Source organism: Panthera pardus, unplaced genomic scaffold (assembly GCF_024362965.1).
Source record: "Panthera pardus isolate Hobbes unplaced genomic scaffold, ASM2436296v1 HiC_scaffold_3, whole genome shotgun sequence".
In the NCBI taxonomy this organism is placed as follows: domain Eukaryota; kingdom Metazoa; phylum Chordata; class Mammalia; order Carnivora; family Felidae; genus Panthera; species Panthera pardus.
In genome coordinates this window covers 18873898-18898333 of record NW_026526876.1, presented here as the reverse complement: position 1 = coordinate 18898333, position 24436 = coordinate 18873898, and the positions used below count along the sequence as shown (strand labels likewise).

At 53.2% G+C, this 24436-nt stretch overlaps 1 protein-coding gene across 5 annotated transcripts; it reads left to right on the top strand.

The window, feature by feature from the left end:
* The first annotated feature begins 7951 nt into the window (after nt 1-7951).
* SLC16A5 (solute carrier family 16 member 5) lies at nt 7952-24245 on the top strand. 5 transcript variants are annotated; one of them, XM_019466253.2, is made up of 6 exons: nt 9255-9367; nt 12452-12625; nt 12885-13143; nt 15532-15675; nt 20604-21413; nt 22646-24245. In XM_019466253.2, exons 3-6 carry the CDS (start codon nt 12945-12947, stop codon nt 22891-22893), a joined length of 1401 nt encoding a protein of 466 aa, XP_019321798.2. In that variant the 5' UTR covers nt 9255-9367; nt 12452-12625; nt 12885-12944; the 3' UTR covers nt 22894-24245. The 5 variants fall into 5 exon arrangements, with proteins under 5 accessions (XP_019321801.2, XP_019321803.2, XP_019321798.2 ...); XM_019466254.2 differs by lacking the exon at nt 9255-9367 and adding an exon at nt 11051-11612; XM_019466256.2 differs by lacking the exons at nt 12452-12625; nt 12885-13143 and adding an exon at nt 7952-8019 and having other exon boundaries at nt 9183-9367.
* Nucleotides 24246-24436: the final 191 nt, after the last annotated feature.

The window sequence follows — 24436 nt, the reverse complement described above, 5'->3', positions numbered from 1 at the left end:
TGATTCCGGTGTGCTCTGGGCACCATGGAGGAAGGCCCTTCTGGAAGTGGCATGATTCGGTTTGCATGATCAAGGCCAGGTGGGAGTGAGAGAGAAAGCCCCTGGAGACGAAGTGAGGGCACCAGCAGGGGAAGTAAGTAAGGGCAGGAACCCACGTGTGGTAGGGTTGATGAAGAGATGAATCCAATGGGTGAGCTATAGGCCTGTGGGCTGGGAGTATCAGGAAATGGGTGTCAGTCCGGAGCCCTGCCAAGGTGTGGGCACAGCGGTCCGGGAACTCAAAGCCAGGGAAGGCGTTCAGGTACAGCACCTGAATAAGTGGGTGCTTTTGGAAGATGAATCTGGCAGTCCGGGCAGGGAGGCTGAGTAGAGAGATCCTATCAAGACTCAGTGTCTGCTGCGTAGGCCCGATGTGGGCTCAGCATCAGAAGGAGAGAAGGCAGGGGCGCCTGGGTGGCTCAGTCGGTTGAGTGTCCGACTTCAGCTCAGGTCACGATCTCACGGTCCGTGAGTTCGAGCCCCGCGTCGGGCTCTGGGCTGATGGCCCAGAGCCTGGAGCCTGCTTCCGATTCTGTGTCTCCCTCTCTCTCTGCTCCTCCCCCGTTCATGCTCTGTCTCTCTCTGTCTCAAAAAGAAATAAACGTTAAAAAAAAATTAAAAAAAAAAACAAGGAGAGAAGGCATACAAACAAGATGGGAAGGAAGAAAGTCGAATTAACGATTAGCTGGATATGATGATGGAGGTGAAGGGGAGGGAGGGAGGCCCAGGCCCAAGTCAGAGAATAGAGATGAGGCCTGGTCTGAAGAGGCAGATGGCAAAGACCGAGTGGGGACAGGCTGACTTGGGTTGACAGTGGCAAAATCACAAGGACAGGGGCCTGGAGCTCTGGAGAGACGGGGGCCAGGCTGGAGGAGGAGAGTCTGGGTAAGAGACAAGGAGGAAGCAGGAGGAAGAAAGAGGGGACTCAAGATGAGGGAGTGTCAGGGCGCCTGGGTGGCTCAGTCGGTTGAGCATCTGCCTTCGGCTCACGTCATCATTTCATGGGTTCGTGAGTTTGAGCCCTGAGTCGGGCTCTGTGCTGACAGCTCAGGGCCTGGAGCCTGCTTCAGATTCTGTGTCTCCCTCTGTCTCTCTGCTCCTCCACTGCTCATGCTCTGTTTCTCTCTCAAAAATAAAGACTAAAAAAAATCTTTTTTAAAAGATGAGGGAGTATCACCAAAGCCAAGGGAGACCCCCCACAACACCCCCCTCCTAGGCTAGGAGAGAGCAAAGGCAGTATTTGGGGAGTGTGCCGTATCTAGGCCAGGGTTCTAGAAGTGCCTGCCTGCCTGATTTATGATCATCAACCCTTCCCACACACCTGAAATCAGGGCAGGGCTTAGCACAGTAACAATCCCAAGTCAGGGGATATGAGGTCACCTGTGGTTCCTCGTGTTCTGCTTCCCAGACCAGCCTCGGCATTAGGCAACATGTTGCCCCTGAGTGGGAGAGAGCAAGACATCTGTCACCCGGGAAGTGTGGGCCGGAGCAGAGTTGGGGAGTGGGAGCAGTGAGTGCCCAACATCACGGCCAGCATCTATGGCCAGTTCCAGAACAGACTGTGCCCATCAGATCTGAATTCAGGGGTCTTTGGGCAAGCAGCCAGCTGGGTGGCATGGCCTAGACCTCCAGGGCCAGCTGACAAGCTGCCACATGCCCTGAGCAGAGTAGGGCAACAAGCAGAAGGGGTGAAGAGGAGAAAGTCTAGAGAAGCCGCCTGAGCAGTGGTGGAGAAGGGAAGGAGCTGTAAACAAGAAGGCAGTGAAGGGGCCCTGCCACCAGCAGTGCCCAGGGGAGCCCAGACAGGTTGTCCCCATTGTCCCGGCAGAGGGTACGCTGGCCATGCCAGGGTCACCACAGGGTCACAGCCAGAGGCCAAGAGCTGGGGGGGAGGGGCAGAGAGACCAAGACCCATTCCTGGAACTTTTAAGTACATAAAATTTTTGAGAGATAGAGAGTGAGTGGGGGAAGGGCAGAAAGAGAAAGAGAGAGAGAGACAGAGAGAGAGAGAGAGAGTCCCACGAAGGCTCCGCACTGCCAGTGCAGAGCCTGACGTGGGCTCATTCTCACGAACCGTGGGATCATGATCCTAGTGGAGACCAAGAGCCGGACACTCAACCAAATGAGCCACCCAGAAGCCCCTTAAAATGTTTTTAAAGAAACCCAGGCTGTGGGCTTAGGGTGTTAAGAGCCGGGAATGGAGGTGTGACTTGGAGGGACAATTCTTTATTCAGCCAATGAGGCAGCACCTGGACATCACTCCGTACACATCGACCCTTCTCATAGCTCTTATAATCCCGTGTTATGCACTGTGCTAAGGGCTGGGGAGGCACTGATCATCCAGCAAGAAAGCTCCTAAGCTTCAAGGAGCTTAGTGGGAGGCACACAGCACTCAGGGGGATTAATGCCTCAAACTGTGAGGTCTGAAAGGCCTTCTTGGAGGAAAGAGCTTCTTTTTTTTTTTCTTATATTTTCTTTTATTTTTTTAATTTACATCCGAGTTAGTTGGCATATAGTGCAACAACGAATTCAGGAGTAGATTCCTTAATGTCCCTTCCCCATTTAGCCCCTCCCCCCTCCCGCAACCCCTCCAGTAACCCTCTGTTCTCCGTATTTAAGAGACTCTTATGTTTTGTCCCCCTCCCTGTTTTTATATTATTTTTGCTTCCCTTCCCTCGTGTTTATCTGTTCTGTGTCTTAAAGTTCTCATATGAGTGAAGTCATATGATAGTTGTCTTTCTCTGACTAATTTCGCGTAGCATAATACCCTCCAGTTCCATCCACGTAGTTGCCAATGGCAAGATTTCATTCTTTTTGATTGCCGAGTAATACTCCACTGTATATATATACCACATCTTCTTTATCCGTTCATCCATCGATGGACATTTGGGCTCTTTCCATACTTTGGCTATTGCTGATAGTGCTGCTATAAACATGGGGGTGCATGTGTCCTTTCGAAACAGCACACCTGTATCCCGTGGATAAATGCCTAGTAGTGCAATTGCTGGGTTGTAGGGTAGTTCTAGTTTTAACTTTTTGAGGAACCTCCATACTGTTTTCCAGAGTCGCTGCACCAGCTTGCATTCCCACCAGCAATGCAAAAGAGGTCCTCTTTCTCCACATCCTTGCCAACATCTGTTGTTGCCTGAGTTGTTAATGTTAGCCATTCTGACAGGTGTGAGGTGGTATCTCATTGTGGTTTTGATTTGTATTTCCCTGATGATGAGTGACGTTGAGCATTTTCTCATGTGTCGGTTGGCCATCTGGATGTCTTCTTTGGAGAAGTGTCTATTCATGTCTTTTGCCCATTTCTTCACTGGATTATTTGGTTTTTGGGTGTTGAGTTTGGTAAGTTCTCTATAGATTTTGGATACTAACCCTTTATCTGATATGTCGTTTGCAAATATCTTCTCCCATTCCAATGGTTGACTTTTAGTTTTGCTGATTATTTCTTTCATTGTGCAGAAGCTTTTTATTATGATAAGTTCCCAGTAGTTCATTTTTGCTTTTGTTTCCTTTGCCTCTGGAGATGTGTTGAGTACGAAGTGCTGCGGCCAAAATCAAAGACGTTTTTGCCTGCTTTCTCCTCGAGGGTTTTGATGGCTTCCTGTCTTACTTTTAGGTCTTTCATCCATTTTGAGTTTATTTTTGTGTACAGTGTAAGAAAGTGGTCCAGGTTCATTTTTCTGCATGTCGCTGTCCAGTTTTCCCAGCACCACTTGCTGAAGAGACTGTCTTTATTCCATTAGATATTCTTCCCTGCTTTGTCAAAGATCAGTTGGCCATACGTTTGTGGGTCCATTTCTGGGTTCTCTATTCTGTTCCATTGATCTGAGTGTCTGTTTTTATGCCAGTACCATACTGTCTTGATGATTACAGCTTTGTCATACAGCTTGAAGTCTGGGATTGTGATGCCTCCTGCTTTGGTTTTCTTTTTCAAGATGGCTTTGGCTATTCGGGGTCTTTTCTGGTTCCATACAAATTTTAGGATTGTTTGTTCTAACTCTGTGAAGATATGCTGGTGTTATTTTGATAGGTATTGCATTGAATATGTAGATTGCTTTGGGTAGTGTTGTTCTTTTTATCCAGGGTCATGGAATATTTTTCCTTTTTTTGTGTGTGTCTTCTTCAATTTCTTTCATAAGCTTTCTATAGTTTTCAGTGTATAGATTTTTTGTCTCTTTGGTTAGATTTATTCCTAGGTATTTTATGGGTTTTGGTGCAATTGTAAATGGGATCGATTCCATGATTTCTCTTTCTGTTGCTTCATTGTTGGTGTATAGGAATGCAACCGATTTCTGTGCGTTGATTTCATATCCTGCAATTTTGCTGAATTCATGAATCAGCTCTAACAGTTTTTTGGTGGAATCTTTTGGGTTTTCCAGATAGAATATCATGTCATCTGCGAAGAGTGAAAGTTTGACCTCCTCCCGGCCGATTTGGATGCCTTTTATTTCTTTGTGTCGTCTGATTGCAAAGGCTAAGACTTCCAATACTATGTTGAATAACAGTGGTGAGAGTGGACATCCCTGTCTTGTTCCTGACCTTGGGGGGAAAGCTCTCAGTTTTTCCCTATTGAGGATGATATTACCATTGGGTCTTTCATATATGGCTTTTATGAGCTCAAGGTATGCTGCTTCTATCCCTATTTTCTTGAGGGTTTTTATCAAGAAAGGATGCTGCATTTTGTCAAATGCTTTCTCTGCATCTATTGAGAGGATCATGTGGTTCTTGTCCTTTCTTTTATTGATGTGATGAATCACTTTGATTGTTTTGCAGATATTGAACCAGCCCTCCATCCCAGGTATAAATCCCACTTGGTCGTGGTGAATAATTTTTTTAATGTATTGTTGGATGGAGGAAAGAGCTTCTAAGCTGACACTTAAAGACCAACCGGGAACCAATCAGTTAAAGACAAGGCTCCTCGAGACAGTGTTCCAGGGAGAGTGAACAACTATGCACATGCAAAGATCTCAGGGGGTTTGGCCAACCAGCGACAAAATGTGGTGGTGGTTGCTACCATTACTGATATATGGCAGTGGTGCTATTAACTGATTACTTACTATTAATTCCTGAAGATTTATGATTTTGAGCAAGTGCTTCCCTCTCTCTTTGAGCAGATGCCTCAGTTCCCTTATCTGTAGGATGATGACCCTTCCAACTCTGTCCTTGGTCACCCACTCCTTATTGACAGCTGTCATAGGCCCTAACAACACAGGACCTGAAACTAGGCTGTGCACTTAGACCAGCACTTAGGGGACAGTCACAGAGGAAGGCTGGGGAAGGTGTAGAGAATGTCTGAGAGCCCCAGACACTGGCTCTGAGCTCTGCAGCCACTGTGACCATGCCCCAGCCTGGAGGAAACCTCACCGTGGAAAGACACTCAGGATCCAGGGTGGTGGAAGGAGTGTGCCCACAGCTATATAAATTTTATCTTGATGAAGCAGAGGTCAAATGTAAGGGTGGAGGTCCCCAGAGGACAGTGAGATCCTGGGGCAAAGAGAGGGTAGGAGCTTCCAGGAAATCCCTGGGTATTGAGACCCTGGATCCCACCAGAGTACCCAGGGATGGGGTGGAGGGCTGTATCCTGCCTGTTCTGAGTACCCAGGGGCAGGAACTGCCACTGACAGGACTAAGCCAGGCTGAGATGAAGGGTGTTGAGATGGTGCAGACCCCTGAGTATGATCCCCTCAGTCTCCCACACCAGACCCCCCCAAGGCTTGAGACCATCCCTAGAGGACCAAGGATGCACTTTAATGGATCCCATCCCCTCCTCCCAGTGTTTGTATCTAAGGAAATTCAGGCTAAGCTAAATGACCCTTCATGTAAGAGTCAATCCCAGCACTGAGACCGCTGGCAAGAAATGAGACATAGGCACAGTGATGATATGTGTCCAAGATGTACCTTATAATTAATACAGGCATCTCCTACACAAGTCACCCAGAAGTTAAGGCACCTTAGCGTGGGTGAAGTGGTATCTCATTGTGGTTTCGATTTGTGTTTCCTTGATGACTAATGCTGTTGAGCATCTTTTCATGTGCTTGTTGACCATTTGTATGTCTTCTTTGGAGAAATGTCTACTCAGACCTTTTACCCATTTTTTAATGAGGTTATTTGTCTTTTGGTTGTTATAGGTGTTCTTTGCATATTCTAGATACAAGTTCTTTCTCGGCTATATTATTGCAAATATTTTCTCCCATTCTGAGGGGTATCTTTTTACTTTCCTGATAGTGTTTTGGCACACAAAAGTGTTTAATTATTTTTTTAAGTTTGTTTGTTTGTTTATTTATTTACTTATTTATTTTTGAGAGAAAGAGAGAAAGTTGGGGAGAGGCAGAGAGAGGGAGACCGAGGATCTGAAGCCGGCTCCAGGCTGACAGCCGAGAGCCCCACTGGAGGGCTCAAACTTGAGAACTGAGAGATCATGACCTAAGTCAGAGGCAGATGCTTAACCACTGAGTCACCCAGGCGCCCCGATGATCCTTTTTTAAAAATTATATGTGTATGTGTGTGTGTGTGTGTGTGTATATATATATATATACACACATATATAAACATATATATATATATATATATATATATTTTTTTTTTTTTTTTTTTTTTTTTTTTAAGAGAGACAGATTGTGAGTGAGGGAGGAGCAGAGAGAAAGGGAGACACAGAATCCCAAGCAGGTTCCAGGCTCCCAGCTGTCAGCACAGAGCCCGATGCTGGGCTGGAACTCACCAACCATGAGATCATGACCTGAGCCAAAGTCCGAGGCTTTAACCAACTGAGCCACCCCACCCAGGAGTCCCTTATTTTTTATATATTTTTGAGAGAGAGACAGAGTGTGAGTGGGGGGAGGAACAGAGAGAGAGGAAGACACAGAATCCAAAGCAGGCTCCAGACTCTGAGCTGTCCGCACAGAGCCTGATTCGGGGCTCAAACTCACTAACAGAGAGTTCATGACCTGAGCCAAAGTCGGACGCTGAACCAAAGTTGGACGCTTAACCGACTGAGCCACCCAGGCGCTCTCACCTCCCCCCCCCCCCTTTTAAAATGGTGTGTGGTGAGAATCCGAGCTCATCTTTTTGCATGTGCATTTTCAGTTGTTCCAGCACCATTTGCCGAAAAGACCATTCTTTCCACACTGGGTTGTCTCAGCATCTTTGTGGAAAATCAGCTCATCAGAAATATGAGGGCTTATTCTCAATTCTCTTCTATTTGACCTATGTCAATCCTGACGCCCGCACCAAACTGTCTTGATTACCATAACTTTATAGTAACTGAATAAGCTTTAAATAATACGTATTAAGGGCTGGCTAGTGGGGAAGAAGATGGAAAAAGAGCCCGCAGCTCTGAAGAGCGCATGCGGAAGTGGTGGGCGTCCTCTGATCTGCCTCCAAAGGTCTGAGGGTGGCCCTCTTCGCTCGACCGCGGGTGTCTGCCTGCGTTCTCCTGGTGCGGCCCTCAAGCTCCAGGCTTTCACCGCAAGGACCACTGGGGAGCTAAAGCCGCCGAAGAACGCTCCACCCTGGCCTCCCACCCGACTCCCGCTGGGAGGTGGAGCCCCTTAATGGCACGCTTTCTCCCTCCCTCCCATTCCTGGAGGCTCTAGCGCGCAGAGGCAGCAGGAAAATCCACAAGTGGAAAAGAGTCTGCGACCTATGCAAATCACAAGCTAATGATATGCTAATCGTGTCGCGGAGCCGGCATCTCAAGCCCCGCCCGGCTACTGGAAGGTCCAGGCCACTCGGAGCACTGGGCCAGGCTGAGGTTGGAGGTGCAGGACCCAGTCACGCCCAGCCACGCCCCCCCCACCACGAGGCCCCGCCTCCTTCCCCACTGGACGGGGACTCGGAGGTGGACCCGCCCACCGGCGCCCTGTGCCCGCCCCTCGAGGGCGCGGTTCTCCGCCTGTCGGCGTCCTGCCTGGCGGGGCCGCAGGAAGCCGGGCGCGGCGGGAGTGGAGCCGCTTTTCTGCCGGGCCGCGCGAGCCGGTGAGCGGGCCCCCCGGGACCCCCCTCCCCCGCACTGTCCCAAAGGTGCCCTCCCGCCGAGGTCCTCGTCAGCGCCGTCGCAGACCCGCCTCGCCGTGGGCGTCCCGGGCCCCTTCCCGCTTGTGACGGGCTCTGGGTTGAGGATCCAGGAAAGTCTTGTCCCATTCCTGAGCTGCCCCAGCCTGGGATGGCTGGGGACCCCCATGCCTGAGGGGTCTCTCCCAAGCCGTTCCCATCCTCCAGGGCCTAGGGGGCTGGGGGAGGCACCGGCACCGGCACCGGCACCGGCACCGCGCAAGGCCTGGCCTGAAATCACGCGGGCGCTGCCTGGGCGTCCCAGACGCCCCACCCAGAGGAGATCCGTCCTGGGGAGGGTGGGAAAGCAGAATGGAAACGAGAGCCAGGACGGCAGGGACGGGGCCAGGCTGGGAAGAGCTCATGAAGTCCCTGTGGCCTACCTATCCCATCCCCCACCCAGGCTGAGGTCAGCCGGCCCCTGAATGTGGGGGAACCTTTGGAGGCAGAGAGAGGAGGAGGGTGACCTGCCCCAGTTCTAGGAGATCTGGAATGCCCTGTTCCTTCCATAGCCCCTGCCAAGTGCAGAGGTTTGAAGACTTGTCAGTCCCAACCTCAAGCTGGTTCTGGCAGCTCTTCTGTCCAGAGGAAGCCCTACCACTGCCACCCTGTGTCCTGGGCCCTGCCTCATATGGGGTCTGGGGAGGGAGGGATCTTCAGGGACTGCTCTGGGGCTGGTGGTTCTTCCTTTAACCCTCACCGTGGGAAAGGAGCCATCCCCTCCACTCAGCACACCAAGACCCTGCAAGAGAGCTTTGGCTCACTCCTGTGACCATGCCTGCAAGCTTAGCGGGGCAGAGAGGGGATTCTGAGGGCCTAGGGAGGGCTCTGGCATCAGATGGGAAGCCCTAAAAACAAACCAAGGTGTGTGTGCAATGTGTGAAGGACAAGAAATGCTATTTGAATTTGTGCCCTGCCCATAAACCCAGCTCCCTGCCACTTGGGCGTGAAGGTAGTCTCACTCTGGGCTGGGGTTCCTGAGGGCTGAGGTGGGCAGCTCCTGTGAAAAGCTGCTCACTTCCAGTCCCAGGAAGTGAGAGTGAAGTGTCTCTAGCCGCATTTCTTTCTTTGCCTCAACCACAAGCCAGGCAGTGATCATGATTCATGGTGCCCAGTACAAAGGAAAGACCACTTCCCTGCTGGGACAGAATTGGAGCCAAAGCACCCAGCCCCATCTCTGCTCTGCTCTGCTTGACTCTCCTGGAATGGACCTGTCGGCCAGGAAGCCAGGTCACCCCTGGTCCTGGCCTTGCCTGCCTCCCAGGGAACACAGGTGGGTCACTCACATTGATATTATCTTTCGTGCTCACCCAAGGCTGGGTGGGGGTGTGTGAAGAGGTCCCTGCTCATAGCGTGCGGGGTGGGGGAAGGAGGGTCGACAACGATAAACAAGGGAATAATCCACTCCAATGTGGTGTGAAAAGTACTATTTAGGAGAGAAATAGGGGTACCTGGGTGGCTCAGTAGGCTAAGCCTCTGACTTTAGCTCAGGTCCTGATCTCACAGTTTGTGAGTCTGAGCTCTGAATCAGGCTCTGTGCTGATAGTGCAGAGACTGCTTTGGATTCTCTCTCTCCCTGTCTCTGACTCCCCCCTCTCTCACTTGCTCTCTCTAAAAAATGAATAAAATGAAACCTTTTTTTATATTTAAATTTTTTTGTTTATTTTTGAGAGAGAGACAGAGCGTGAGTGGGGGAGGGGCAGAGAAAGAGGGAGACACAGAATCTGAAACCAGCTCCAGACTCTGAGCTATCAGCACAGGGCCCAATGCAGGGCTCGAACTCACTAACCGGGAGATTGTGACCTGAACTGAAACCAAGAGTCAGATGCATAACCGACTGAGCCACCCAGGTGCCCCCAAAATAAAACACTTTTTCAAAAAAGGGAAACAGGGGTACCTGGGTGGCTCAGTCAGTTAAACATCAACTTTGGCTCAGGTCATGGTCTCACTGCTCATGGGTTCTAGCCCCGCATTGGGCTCTGCTGACAGCTCAAGAGCCTGGAGCCTGCTTTGGATTCTGTGTCTCCCTCCCTCTCTGCACCTCCCCACCTCAAAAATAAATAAAACATTAAAAAAAAAAAAAAAAAAAAGGAGAGAAATAGAGGAAGAAGGCCTAGCCCAGCCTGGGGTGGGGGCCAGGGGAGCTTCCCAGGAGTGCTGTCAGGACTGAATCTTGAAGGACCAACAGGATTCCCTCTGGCTAGGATTTTGGAATGTCCACAGCTTAGTTCTTGAGGAGGGCCCAGTTTATTGGACGAAGGGGCTGGAGGACCAAAGGGACCAAAAAGCTGTGACCTAGGAGTCACTGGGGGTATGGAAGAGGACGCCCCCTTGTGGCAGGCAGAGTTTACAAGGGAACTCCCAGAGGGAGGCCAGGGGTCCTCAGACCTGGGAGGCAGGGCTCCCAGCCGGCAAAGAAAGAGCAAAGGTGCTTGGGGTTTCCTGGGCTCTGACTGTCCCTGGAGGCCTGGAGGAAGGAGAAACTGGGAAGAGTCAGCCCCATTGAAAGATTCAGAGTAAAGGTCAGAATCCTGGACAAAGTCCCCAAAGCGCTGCCCAGAGAAGTGGCTGCTGAGAAGGGTACTATAGAAACCTCTCTGTAGAGGGGCAGGACAAGCAGGAACAAGAAAGGACCAGAACTGGGAAATGGGGAGGGGCTGGGCTGAGATCCAGCCTCCAGCACCCCCTCCCCCACATGTCTCCCCTGTCACCCACCTCCTCCCTGCCACCTTGGGGTCAGTGACAGTGTGCTACTCTGAAGGGAACCGGCAGGGTCCCAGGGCTCAGATGGGACAGGAGTAGAGCAGTGGGGACGGAAAGGGCAGGAGGAGGTGAAGGTTGTGGAGGAAGCCTGGGCGTCCTGGGAAGAAGAGGGGAGAGCAGCGGGTCCGGGAAGGCTGGGCAGGGGCGGGGGGGGGGGGGGTACAAACTGTGGCGAGGGTGTGGAGGGGACATTTGGGCCAGCACAGACAGGATCAGGTGGCGCTGGTGGCCTTTCCATTTGCTGTGGATACAGAAATCCTAGAAGGGACTGTGTCTGAGGTTTGCCCGAGCCCGGAACTGGGCCAGGAGGATTGGGGCTGAGGGATCTCTAGGGCCAGTATCACATGCAGGAGCCAGGATGGCAGGACGCCAGCGCTTACAGCATACGCACGCACACTCTCACTCACCCTGAGGTTGGGCTGAATGGGCCACTTACTTTGGCAGGGCTCCTGGGGGTCCTCTGGGGAGGGAGCAGACTTGGTGTCCAGAGAAGAGAGAGATTGGAGCGTGTGAAGGAGGCAGTTTAGGGCGGTTCCCATAGGTGCTATTTTAAAGCACCTGAGCCTGGGGCAGAAGGTGTGGAGCGCTCGGCATGTTGGGAAGATGGGGTTGCATATTTCTGATAGTTTCCTGAGTTTCCATGGATCTTCCCAGGACCTGGGGCTAAAAGGAAGAGAACTGTGGGAACCGGAGCTCAGGGGATCCATTGGCTTCACTGGGGTGAAGGCTGCCAGAGCCCAGAGCTCTGAGTGCGGGTGAGGTCTGAAGGCCACGGGGAACCAGGAAGCAGGAGGAGAGCCCAGAGAGAGGGGACTGGAAAAGCACTCTGCATTTGAGGAGGGGGCCTTGGGGCTTTGAGGTCTGGTTACGGCAGCTTCTGTGATGGGAGGGCGGCCCGGATGGGCGGTGTCGGGGGGGGGGGGGGTGCGGGGGAGGCGAGAAACTGAGATAAGACTGAGCCAGATATGGGGGTGGTACGGTTTCATCTGCATGGTGTGTGACCCCATGTGCATGTGGTGTGCCTGTATATTTGTGTAGCATTTGTTTATCTCTGGGCTTGTCTGCATGTGTCCGTGTAGGTGTGTATTTGTACATGTGATGTCTGCATGTGTGACTGTGTGTGTGTCTGTGTCTCTAGATTTTTCTGTGTGAGCGTGTATCGGTGTGTGTCTGCACATACGTCTGTGTACCTGTGTGGTTCTGTGTGTTTCTGTCTATGCAGTGTGTGTGTGTGTGTGTGTGTGTGTCCGTGAACATGTATCTTGGCATATGCCCATGTGTGGCTGTGTATGTATCTGCATGTTTGGGGGTGGGTGGAGGGCTTGCTCAGAGAAGCCCTGGCAGATGGTGGGTCATTATCCAGCATCACTGTAGAACTTGACTCTGTCATGGGCTCCCTGTGAAAGGAGTAAGTGCCAAGGGCCTTTGGATGAGACCTGAGCCTTTTCCCGAAAGCTGCTGGTTTGGTGCCCTTGGAGGACTATTCTGTGTGTGCTCCTTTGACTACACACAGCACCGGCTCACCCACCTAGGCAGTCTCAACAGCAATGACGGTAGAGCCGGCAGCGTTGTGAAAGTCTGTGTTTGTGTGCAGGAAGCCTGCTTATGGATGTTTGCAAATACATCTGTGTGTGCCTGCGGGGGCATTGGGACTAGGCTGGCTCTAGAGGTCTGTTCCATTCTACAAGCGACTACTGAGTGCTTGCTGTGTGCGGGAGGGGACCCCAAGACTGGGCCAGGAAGTACCACCTGCTGACCACCAAACGATGTAAGTCTAGGAAGAGTTCCACCCACCTGCCCTGTTGCATTGTTGGCTCACCTACCCGCCTCTCCTGACAGGCTGGCTCTGGGAAGTGGGTGAAAGGAAATGCCAAGGCCAGCGTGTTTGCCTCTGGCCACCTCCTAGGGGGCGGTACACTTGGTGATACCTAGTGCTGGGGCAAGAGGAAGGAATGGTTTCAGCCACCCAGGGAAAGTGGCAGGTGAACACAGGGAGGGTCGGCAGCTCCATTCTGTCCCCTCCACAGGTGGCCCAGGCAGTGGCAGCCGTGACAGTGAGGCGGTGACAGCAGAATTTGTGGCAAAGGATGCCCCAGGTCCTGGAGCGTGCAGAGGGCTGCTGGGCCTGGGTAGTGCTGCTGGCCTCCCTGGTGACCCAGGGCCTCACCCTGGGCTTCCCCACATGCACTGGCATCTTCTTCACTGAACTGCAGCATGAGTTCCAGGCCAGCAACAGTGAGACCTCCTGGTTCCCCTCCATCCTGACAGCCATGCTCCACGCTGGGGGTGAGCAGCCTGGGGAGGGCCCAAGGGAGGGTTGAGAAAGAGCAGGGGGTGAGAGAGGAAGCCACAGTCTCCCTGGCCTCCTGGATCCCTCTCTCTGCGACCACAGGCTTTGTCTCATGGGGTGAATTCCTAAGATGTCACCTGATTTCAGCAGGGCCAGCCCCCCTGGCTGGATGGAATCCCGTAGGTCTGGGCTGGGCAGGTCTGAGCTAGGCTGGGCTGGGGAGGGGGAGAGGGCTAGAGGCACCTGGGATACAAAGCCAATCCTCTCAGTGGCTGGGGGATCAATGCGGACTGTAGGAATGTCAGGCACTCAGCAGACTTGAGGAAGAGACACTTGAGTGATCTCTCTGAACCTGTTGCTTCCTCTGCAATATAGAGGTAATGCCCAGCACCCTACCCACCTCCTACATGGGATCATAGGGAAGATCACATGACTCCCCGGAAAGTAGTATTTGGAGGCCCTCATTAGAGTCTTCAGTATGGGAAAGGGGGCTTGAGGTACACACCAGGTGCAAGATCGGGGCAGGGCAAGAGCCCCATCTCTCACCCTGAGGCAGAAGGGCTGGGGAGGTGGCCGGGAAGGCAGTGCCCCACCTCATTTCCTGTTTGGCTCCTCCAGGAATGTGACCCCCTCACCTTGTGAAGGGGGAAGGCCAGGGCTGCCTGCGAGGCTCTCTACAATAGACTTGGGCTCAGGGGCCTGCCCCTGGCTCCTGAGAGCTCTATCACGGAGACTCCATAGACAGTGACCTCCTCCCGGTGTCAGGGTGGGGGCCGGTCAACTGCAGCCAGATCTCCCAGTCCTCAGGACTCTCCCCATGGGTGTGCTTGCTTGCCTCAGGTGACCCCATCTCCCTACCAACCTCCTGCCACTCACTCCACCTGGTACCAGCAGCCTCCTTGTTATTCCAGGTCCTTCCTTCCAATTGGGCAGGAGGTCAGACTGCGATAGATGCCCTCACTGAGGTGATCCCTGCACCTGCCGCCCCAGGGCATGGGCTCGGGGCCCTGGGAAAGGCTGGGACTGGCCCAGACCGCATGACCTTTTCACCTACAAGGCTGGAGCAGAAGTGGGAACTTCAGGCAGTTCCTTCCATGCTTCCAGAGAGGGGTCTGCGTCAGGTACTGGGAAACCGGCACCCAGTGGGGACCCCCACTTCTCCACCAGCTTTAGACTTACCGCCCCCTGGCAGGCACACCAGCCCCTCAGTCGGCCTGGGATTCCTGCTGTCTCACATACATACACCTTTAGCCCATACTCATTCAGGGTATTGTAGACATTTTAAACTTGAATGTGTCCTTGATCCCAGGCACTCCCTGCCCCACCCATCTTAGAGATGAAGAAAACAAGCAAGCACAGAGTACAGGGCATGCTCAGGGTAGCAGAGTGGGTTTGGGGAGCAGTGCCCCTGCAGAGGAACCCCCCTGCCTCCCGGCACCCTCAGCTGGCACAGGTCCCAGCCCTACCCCGAACTCCATGACTCAGGACTTTTCCAAAGTCAGGCCAGAATTTGGGGTGGGGAAGATGGCAGAAGTGTGGGACAGCAGTCATGTTCACTGCAGAGGCTTGCCTCTCTATAGCGGCCTCTGCTTGATTATCTCTGAGTATGGGCCACTCGCTTCCTCTGTCACTCCCATACTCATACTGGCTCACAACCCCCTCTACCCCAGAGGCACACATGCGCACGCGCACACACACACTTCCCTTGTCCCTTTGGCTGCGCTCTGGGAGAGTAACTCTGGAGAAACTCCATTATGTGTCCTTGAGGGCAGGGCACCTGGTGAATGAGGCCCTGCCAGGTGAGGAGAAGCAGCCAGCCAGGACTGGCTGCTTTCTGCCCTTGCTCTGGAGTCGTGAGAAAGCAGCTCAGGATGGGGGTGGGGTGGAAGAGAACAGGCCCTTCTCCACCAGAAGCCAAACATCTGAGTGCAAGACTTTGTGTTGGCTGGATGTGATGGGGGTAGGGGGAGAGGGCACCCCACCCAGTTTTCTCCAGGGTCCCAGGCTGCCCACCCTGGACGTGATGGAGCATAGTGGGAGGACTGTGGCCAGTCCTCTTGAGAATGGGAGGTAGGCAAGGGCCTGAACACTCGTGGGACCTCCCCTCGCAGCTGGTCAGATGTCATCCAGTGTGACCTCCTGTAGGGGAGGAAACTGAGGCACTGAGCGGGATTGCGTTTGCCCCAGCCCAGAGCCAGCCTGTGGCAGGGTGGCAATCAAAATCTAGGCTTACAGGCCTCAGGGCTGTGCCCTTTAAGCTGCCACACTAGTTCCTGCTGGAAGCACCTCCCGACCCCCCTGTCTGCCTCCCTGCAGATCTCCTCACTCAGCTGCCACCTGCTGGCTGCCTCCTCACCCCTGCCCTTCCCTGCTCCTCCTCACAGGACCCCTATGCAGCATCCTGGTGGGACGCTTTGGCTGCAGAGTGACGGTGATGCTGGGGGGCGCACTGGCCAGCCTCGGCATGGTGGCCAGCTCCTTCTGCCACACCCTTAGCCAGCTCTACCTCACGGCAGGATTCATCACAGGTGACTGTATTCCCATTTCTAGGAATTTCTGGGTGCCTCCAAAAAAGTGCCAGACGTAAGTGCAGGCAGTGTGCCTTATCTTCTGGGGCTGCTTCTAGTCACACGAGGGAGAAGGACAACGAACAGATAAATAAAGAAGGATTGTTGCTGAGCATGACAAGCACCTGAGAAGACAGGACAGCTGATATGATCGTGTCCTGGCTCAGGATGGGGGTGGGCAGAGATTCAACAAGCGAAGAGGTAAAATATCTAGAACACCCCATGCAGAAGGTAAAGCAAGGGCGGGAGAGGTTACTACTTTCAACAGGGCAGTGAGGGAAAGCCTTGCAGAGAAGGGGACATTTGGGCAGAGAACTAATGGGGAGGTGAGGGAATCTGCAACCAGGCCCTTGGGGAAAGAGCATTCCAACAGCAAGGGCAAAGGCCCAGAAGCGCCCAGCAGGCAGTGAGGTGGCCAGTAGGGTAGAAGCACACGAGTAAGGGGGTCAAAAGGTGGGGTGGCGGCTGGATGGGGGGTTCAGTAACATCATCCAACTGCCATTTGTAGAGCACCACTCTGGCTCCTGTATTGAGCACTGGGGGTGGGGGGGGGGGGTGGGGGGGGGTGGGGTGCAGTGCACCAGGTTGGAGCAGGAGAACAGGTACAGACAGGAAGTGGCTATACCTTCAACCAGGGCAATGTGATGGAGACGATAAGTGGTCAGGTTCAGGACTGCAGGTGAGGTGCAGAAAAGAATTGGCACCTCTGCAATTGGCGGGACTCGAACCCACAGACTGTGAGATCATGACCTGAGCCGAAGTCGGACGCTTAACCGACTCAGCCACCCAGGCACCCTGAGCATCCAATTCTTGATTTCAGCTCAGATTAGGATTCCAGGGTCGTGGACTCCTGGTCCAAGCTTCTAGGACCCAAGAAGGGTGACACCAAGGTTTTTGCCCCAAACCACCAGAAGGATGAAGTAGCCTTTAACTACAATGGGGAAACTAGGGGAGGAGCAGGTTTGTGGGCGCTTGGGAAGCTCAGGTGTGGACACATCCAATCTGAGCTGCAATAGGCAGTTAGGGATCAAGACATGGCTGGCATTCAGGTCTTGAGGCGAAGTATCATCCTGCTCTCCCTGAGGGAACAAGGGTGGGTGGCTGAGGAGGCCTGAACACTGAGTCCCAGGACCCTGCAGTGCCCAGCATTCTGGGTGGGAAGAAGTGACAGAGGCAGGAAGAGACACAGGAGAGCAGGATTTCTCATGAAAGCAAGCAAAGAAAGTGCACGGGGTCGTGGCGGGAGTGAAGGCTGCTGTGGATCAGATGGAGGGGACCAGCCTTGATCTTTGGATTTGGCAATATGGAGGTTGGTGACGTTGATAAGAGCAATTCTGGAGCAGAGGTGAGAGTGAAAGTCTGATTGGAATAGATTCAAAAGAGACTAGGAAGACAGGAATTGGAGACAGCCAAGATAAACAGTATTTCCAGGAAGTTACAGTGAAGGGGAATGGAGAAATGGGCCAGTATCCAGAAGAGGCTGGGGTCAAGAGAGGGGTTTTTTTTTTTGTTTTGCTTTGCTTTGTTTTGCCTTTTTTTTTTTTTTTTCTAGAGAGTGAGAGAGAACGTGCGCACACATGAATAGGGGAGGGGTAGAGGAAGAGAGAGAGAGAGAGAGAGATTGAATCTCAAGCAGGGTCCATGCTCAGTGCAGAGCCCAGAACAGGCTGGATCTCATGACCTGAGCTGAAATCAAGAGTTGGACACTCAAGGGACTGAGCCACCCGGGCGCCCTTTCCTCCCCGCCTTTTTTAGATTGTGTTGTTTGTTCGTTTGTTTGAGAGAGAGAGAGGGAGAGAGAGACGCACTCACACACAGAGGAAGAGACAGAATCTTAAGTAGGCTCCACACTCATCACAGAGCCCGATGCAGGGCTCGATTCCACGACCCTGGAATCCTAATCTGAGCTGAAATCAAGAATTGGATGCTCGGGGTGCCTGGGTGGCTGAGTCGGTTAAGCGTCCGACTTCGGCTCAGGTCATGATCTCACAGTTTGTGGGTTCGAGTCCCGCGTCGGGCTCCGTGTTCACAGCTTGGAGCCTGGAGCCTGCTTTGGATTCTGTGTCTGCCTCTCTCTCTCTGCCCCTCCCCCACTCACACTCTGTCTCTCTCTCTCAAAAACAAATAAACATTAACAAAAATTTTAAAAATAAAAAAAAAATTGGATGCTCAAAGGGGCTCCTGGGTGGCTCAGTTAGTTAAGCATCAAACTTCAGCTCAGGTCATGATCTCGCAGTCCATGAGTTCAAGCCCCACGTGGGGCTGTGTGCTGACAGCTCAGAGCCTGGAGCCTGCTTCCAATTCTGTGTCTCCCTCTCTCTCTGCCCCTCCCTCACTTGCACTCTATCTCTCTCTGTGTCTCAAAAATAAACATTAAAAAAAAAAAAAAGAATTGGATGCTCAACAGATTGAGCCATCCAGGTGCCCTATGTTTGGTTTTTTTTTTTTTAAGTTTATTTATTTTGAGAGAAAGGATAGAAAGCACATGTTTGCACAAGTGGGGGAGGGGCAGAGAGAGAGGGAGAGACAATCCCAAGCAGGCTTTAAGCCATCAGTGCAGTGCCAGATGCTGGGTTCAATCTCACGAACAGTGAGATCATGACCTGAGCCGAAAGCAAGAGTTGGACGCTTAACCGACTGAGCCACCCAGGCGCCCCACCCCCCATTTTTTGCTTTTTTAAACTGCTTTATTAACTTCACAATATATAATGAGTATCGTTCCATGCAATAGAGTAAAACTCCCCTGCTGACAGAATCTTACTGACTGGGTCAAAATATAACATTAAAAGTGTGCCTGGCTGGCTGTCGGTAGAGCATGTGACTCTTGATCTCAGAGTCGTGAGTTCAAGCCCCATGTTGGGCATGGAGCCTACTTAAAACAAAAGCAAAACCCACATTCAATTAGAAGCTGGTTGGGGCACCTGGCTGGCTCAGTTGGTTAAGTGTCCGACTTCAGCTCAGGTCGAGTTCTGTTTGTGAGTTTGAGCCCCACATTGGTCTCTCTGCTGTCAGCATGGAGCCCACTTTGGATATTCTGTCTCCCTCTCTCTGCCCCTTACCTGCTCGCTCTCTCTTTCAAGAATAGGGGTGCCTGGGTGGCTCAGTCGGTTAAGCATCAACTTCAGCTCAGGTCATGATCTCACAGTTTGTGGGTTCAAGCCCCGTGCCAGGCTCTGTGCTGACAGCTCAGAGCCTGCTTTGGATTCTGTGTCTCCCTCTCTCTCTTTGCCCCTCCTTCGCTTGTGCTCTGTCTCTCTTTCTCAAAAATAAATAAACGTTAAAAATTAAAAAAAAAAAACCAAAAATAAACATTAAAAAAAAAAAGCTGATAACAGGAGCCCCACAAGAAACAGGTAACACCAAAAGGTTTACAATCAAGGTACATCGTGAACATGTAAGTTTAGGAAGCAGGTGTGTCTTCTTATGGACTTGAGGGAAAACATCAGGATTCAAGGCATAAGGCAAAACTCATCATGATGGTCACAGTGAGGAGGGTCAGTGCTAACTGCTCGCAGGCCATAAGTGAGTTGCTTTGCCCTCTGATGTCTCACTTCCTCCTCAATCCTTCTCAAATTCTCTTCTCTTACCCTTGCCCGTGGCTCTCCAAGCCTCTGACTCCTGTCTCACCTATACTGCAGGATAGAATGGCCTATGATTTACTCTAGGCTCATGATACTCACCAGCTTCCAAAGGGAGGGCTGGGGACCCTCAGGGCCACCAGGAGCAGGTACTGAGAAGGGAGTGATGGCAGGGTTTCTGTTTCGGTTTGGTTTTAATGGGAGAAATAACGATAAAGGAGAATGATCTGGCAAAGAGGAGAAAACAGTTGGTGCAGGAGAGGGAAATTGCTGGAGGGATACAACAAGATGCAGGCGTAAGTGGAGGATTGGTCTCAGCTGGCAGTCTGGACCGTCCAGTGTCACAAGTGGGAGGCAGGTGGTCAGTTGGGAGTGAGGATGGGGAACGGGTGGGGATGCATGGAGAAGGACTGGTGATCTTCCAGAAGGGCATCGCAGGTGGCCCGAGGGCCGTGGTCATGGTGTAGTTGTGAGCTTTCCCTCTAACATGTTCAGCTGTGCAGGGCAGATGTGGATTGGGTCGCGGGTGGCATCTGAACCGAGCCAGGAGAGGGAGGTCTAAGGGAAGCGTACTCTAGGCAGTGGGAACGGCACCGGCAAATGTCCAGCGGCGAGGGGCAGCTTGGTGTCCAGAGGAAGAGAAAGAAGCTGATGTCGCTCAATCATGGTGAGTGACAGGGACAATGGCCTGAGATGATCAGGGCCAGACTTGTGCAGAGCCTTCCAGGGCATAGTAAATTCTGTGGCATTTTTTTTTTTCTAGATGTGATGGGAAGTCTTTGGAAGGCTAAGCGGGGAAGGAACTTACCCCAATTTAGTTTTTTTTTTTTTTTTTTTAATGTTTATTTACTCTTTTTTGAGAGAGAGACAGAGCATGAGTGGGTGAGGGGCAGAGAGGGAGACAGAATCTGAACCAGGCTCCAGGCTCTGAGCTATCAGCACAGAGCCTGATGCAGGGCTTGAACTCATGAACTATGAGATCATGGCCTGAGCCGAAGTCGGACGCTCAACCGACTGAGCCACCGGGTGCCCCTCAATTTAGGTCTTTAAAGATCACTCTGGTGCTGTGCCAAGGGGAACAGGTGTGACCCCGGCAGTCCTGGGAAGGCAGATCTGAGGGCAGGGGTGGGACGCTTCTAAGGAGGTGGTGAGGCAGGCTGCTTCCATCTTAAATCCATCCCTGGGGACCTGGACATGGGTCTGGGCTAGAGCGGAAGGAGGCCAGACATGGGACACGACCCCATGACCCCGCTCTGAATGCTGGTGGGAGGCCCCCCCAATGCCCCTTGAGCTGGTCTCTCTCCCCTGCAGGCCTGGGCATGTGCTTCAGCTTCCAGTCGAGCATCACGGTGCTGGGCTTCTACTTCTCCCGCCACCGGGCACTGGCCAACGCACTGGCTTCAGTGGGCGTCTCCCTGGGCATCACTCTCTGGCCACTGCTCTCCCGCTACCTCCTGGAGAACCTGGGCTGGAGAGGCACTTTCCTCATCTTCGGTGGGGTCCTTCTCCACTGCTGCGTCTGCGGGGCCATCCTGAGGCCTGTGGCCACCAGCACGGCCCCTGAGACCAAAGAAGGCCCCCCTCCACCTTCCAAGACATCTGCACCTGGCTGCCTGGCAGCGTGCGGTGCGGCCATCCAGCGCCACCTGGCCTTCGACATCCTGCGGCACAACGCGGGCTACCGAGTGTTCACGCTGGGCGTTATGTGGATGATCCTGGGCTTCCCGCTGCCTCACGTCTTCCTGGTGCCATACGCCACGCGGCATGGGGTGGACGAGCACAAGGCGGCCCTGCTCATCTCCATCATCGGCTTCAGCAACATCTTCCTACGGCCCGTGGCTGGGCTGCTGGCAGGCCGGCGGGACTTTGCTGGCCACCGGAAGTACCTGTTCAGCCTGGCAGCCCTGCTCAATGGCCTCACCAACCTGGTGTGTGCAGCGTCGGCGGACTTCCGGGTGTTGGTGGTCTACTGCTTGGTGTACAGCGTGTCCATGAGTGGCATTGGTGCCCTCCTCTTCCAGGTGCTCATGGACATTGTGCCCATGGATCGGTTCTCCAGCGCCCTGGGCCTCTTCACCATCCTGGAGAGCATCTCCATCCTTACCTCCCCGCCACTGGCTGGTGAGGCCCCGGGAGGGAGGGAGGGAGGGCGGGCGGCCAGGCGTACGTGGGCGGGACCTGGGTGGCGGGATATGGAGACAGGGAGGAGAGGAACAGTCTGGACAGATTCGGGTGCCATCCAGCATCTCCAGGGCTAGGAACCTGGAATCCGATTTTTCCCAAACACCTTAGGGGCCTGGCCGCAGACTGTTCCCCAGCTGGCACCCAGGGTGTAAATAGTTAAAAATAAGGATTTTCGTACCAGCTGTACTGGAGCCCTTCCCCTTCTTCTCTGTGCCTCTGTCTTCTTATCAGTAAAGTGGGGGCGATAAGAGAATCTACCTTGTAGGCTTGTGAGGATCACCGTTACATAGCAAAGAGCTTACCAGAAAGCCTGGCACGTAATAAGTGCCACGCACGCACATGTTTCCTGTTATTAACATCCTGGCTCTCCCACTTCCTGCCTGTGAGACCCAGGCACGTCATTTTCCTTCTCTGAGCCACAGTGTCATCTACAGAATGCAGACAAGAACACCTGCCCTCGCCACCGATCAGCCTGTGCCAGGCATTGGTGGGCATGGCTGAATACGGAGGCCTAGTCCCCACCTCTCAGGGCTGACTTTCTGGTGGGAGAGTCCGGAATTAAAGCAGAGAGACATGATTTGCTCAGCACAGTGATTTGTGCCGGGAGGGAAACAAACCGATGTGGGAGCAGAGACCCCCATGAGCAGACTTGCCAGGCAGCTGAGAGTGTGACATTCAAAGTGACAGCGAAGGTATGTGAAGCCCTTGCTGCTGGGGGACAGTCAGTACATGGCAGGGGTTAGTACCGTAGTGCAGTGATGATGGGGACTCTTCCCAAGTGTGGCACTGAAGTCCCAGTTTCCGAGGGAGTTCTACAAGCCAACAAGTGGAGACAGCTTACCCAGGAGGAAGTACAGGAGGGCCCAGGCGTGGCTGGGCAGATATCCCAGACTGCTGGCTTCCTGCTACCAAGGGTAAGGGAGACAGGCCCTTAGGTGCTTTTCTGGCCCAGAGGTTCTTCCTGCCCCTGGGAGAGCAGGTTTCCTGTTTCCTCTCGTTTCACTCAACAGATCTCTATTGAGTGCCTTCTAGATGCCAGCCACAATAGCTGATACTGGGGATACGGCAGAGCCAAAAATCAAATCCCTGCTCTCTGAGAGCACACGAGTTAGTGGGAAGGAGGCCTGGCATCCCTGGGACGGTGGCCTAATTTGCTCTCTGTCCCCCAGGGCTCCTCCTCGACACCACCAACAACTTTAGCTACGTTTTCTACATGTCAAGCTTCTTCCTCATATCAGCTGCCCTCTTCATGGGTGGCAGCTTCTGTGTCCTGCAGAAGAAGGAGAGGCAAGGCAGGCCGGCCGAGGCCGAAGGAGCCGTCACAGAAGTTGCCTCAGAGCGAGGCCTCACAGTGGAGGACCCACGTGGTTCCGAGAAGCAGCTGTACACCGAGATCACATATGTGACCAGCGTCTGAGCCCTGGGATCGTGTGTGTGACCAGCGGCTGAACCCCAGGGTCTTGTGTGTGACCGGTGGCTGAGCCCTGAGGTCGGTGAGTGACCACTGCCTCAGCCTAGGGATGTGATGTCCAGCTGCCAGAGGCTGGGGTGAAGGGCTCACCAGGAAGCCTGAACCAAAAGCCATCCAGGCTCTGTACGTTGGGACTCAGCCAGGAGCTGGGACCTTGGAGGCTGGCCTCCAAAGACTCAGGGTTCCTTCCAACCAGCAGAATCCAGGAGCGGGTCCTCCTGACTTTTCCCCTTGGGTACCGGAGTGAGTCTAAACCCTCCTCGGCTCAGCTGGCTGCCCAGTATTGCTGTTGCAACTCAGCGCACTAGACCCTCCAGTCTAGCTCAATGTCTCTGATGTGATCTCTTTGTCCTTCTCCGGCCTCCAGACAGTTCCAAAGACCCCACCCCACCTCTGAGGCCCTCCTGCCCCATTTCTTCTCAAGTGCCCCAGCCTTTGCCTTAGGGCTGCCCACAGCACAGGTTGCTGGGCCTCATGCTTACTGGAACCTTGGGAAGAAGAACCTCGTGTGAGAATGAGTTATGGCCGGTGATGGTGGAGGGCCAGGCTGAGGGGTTGGCCTGGACGCAGGCTACGGACAGATGAAATGTTGGGTAGAAGAGCCATCCTGGCGTCCGAGCCAAGAACTGGAGGGGAGCCCTTCCTTGGCTTGAGTCCTAGAATCAGTGTGAGGAGTCCCTGCACACTGAGCAGGGCCTGCTCTAGGGTCTCCCTCCCTCCCTTGCCCTCCCCTCCCCCTGCCCCCCAATCTTAGCCATGAACATTAGTGCTGGGGTAGATGGAAACCTGACATTTGACTGAGCAGGGTGGGGAAGGATTGCTAGGCAGAGCCCAAGGACCTCTGTGAAGACAGGGCTGCTTTTGCAACAGAAGCCCTTTTACTCCTCCCTCCTGTCCTGCTCTCTTTACTGTGTCACAGGTGTCCACCCTGCTCCCTGTTGGCCTGTGCCTGTGACATGGAGGTCAGTGCTCCCCACATGCATACTCTTTTTGCTGGTACCGTGGTCATCACTTGGGGGCTAGCTGTCATCAGCCCAAACTTGTCCCAGCAGGATACCAACTGAGGCAATGGAAAAAGAGTTTGTTTGAATTACACACAAAAATGTTCCTGCCGCAGGTTATAAACCTGGTGAACTAACGAAACCGGAAAACAGGCGTAAGTCCTGCCCCTCCCCCTTCAGTTCTCGCTGCTCAGCAGGGGTCCGCTCTGACCCAAGTCCTTGTTTGTTGATTCAGGCTCAACCAGGCTCCAACAAGAAAGCCTTATCGGGAAAATAAATTTTATTTTCGTGACCTGACTTCAGCCTTCCTTCTTTTCCTGCCCAGCTGGCGTGAGTAAGCATCCTTGGGGATGTTCAGTTTTTTCCAGGACCCTGCCATGAGTGCCCCCTTATGGTCAAGGAAAGTAGTGCAGAGGTGAAGCGAAGGGCTGTGGGCTGTCATAATTTGCTGTGTAATTTTGGGCACCATCACTGGGCCTTAAAAAAAG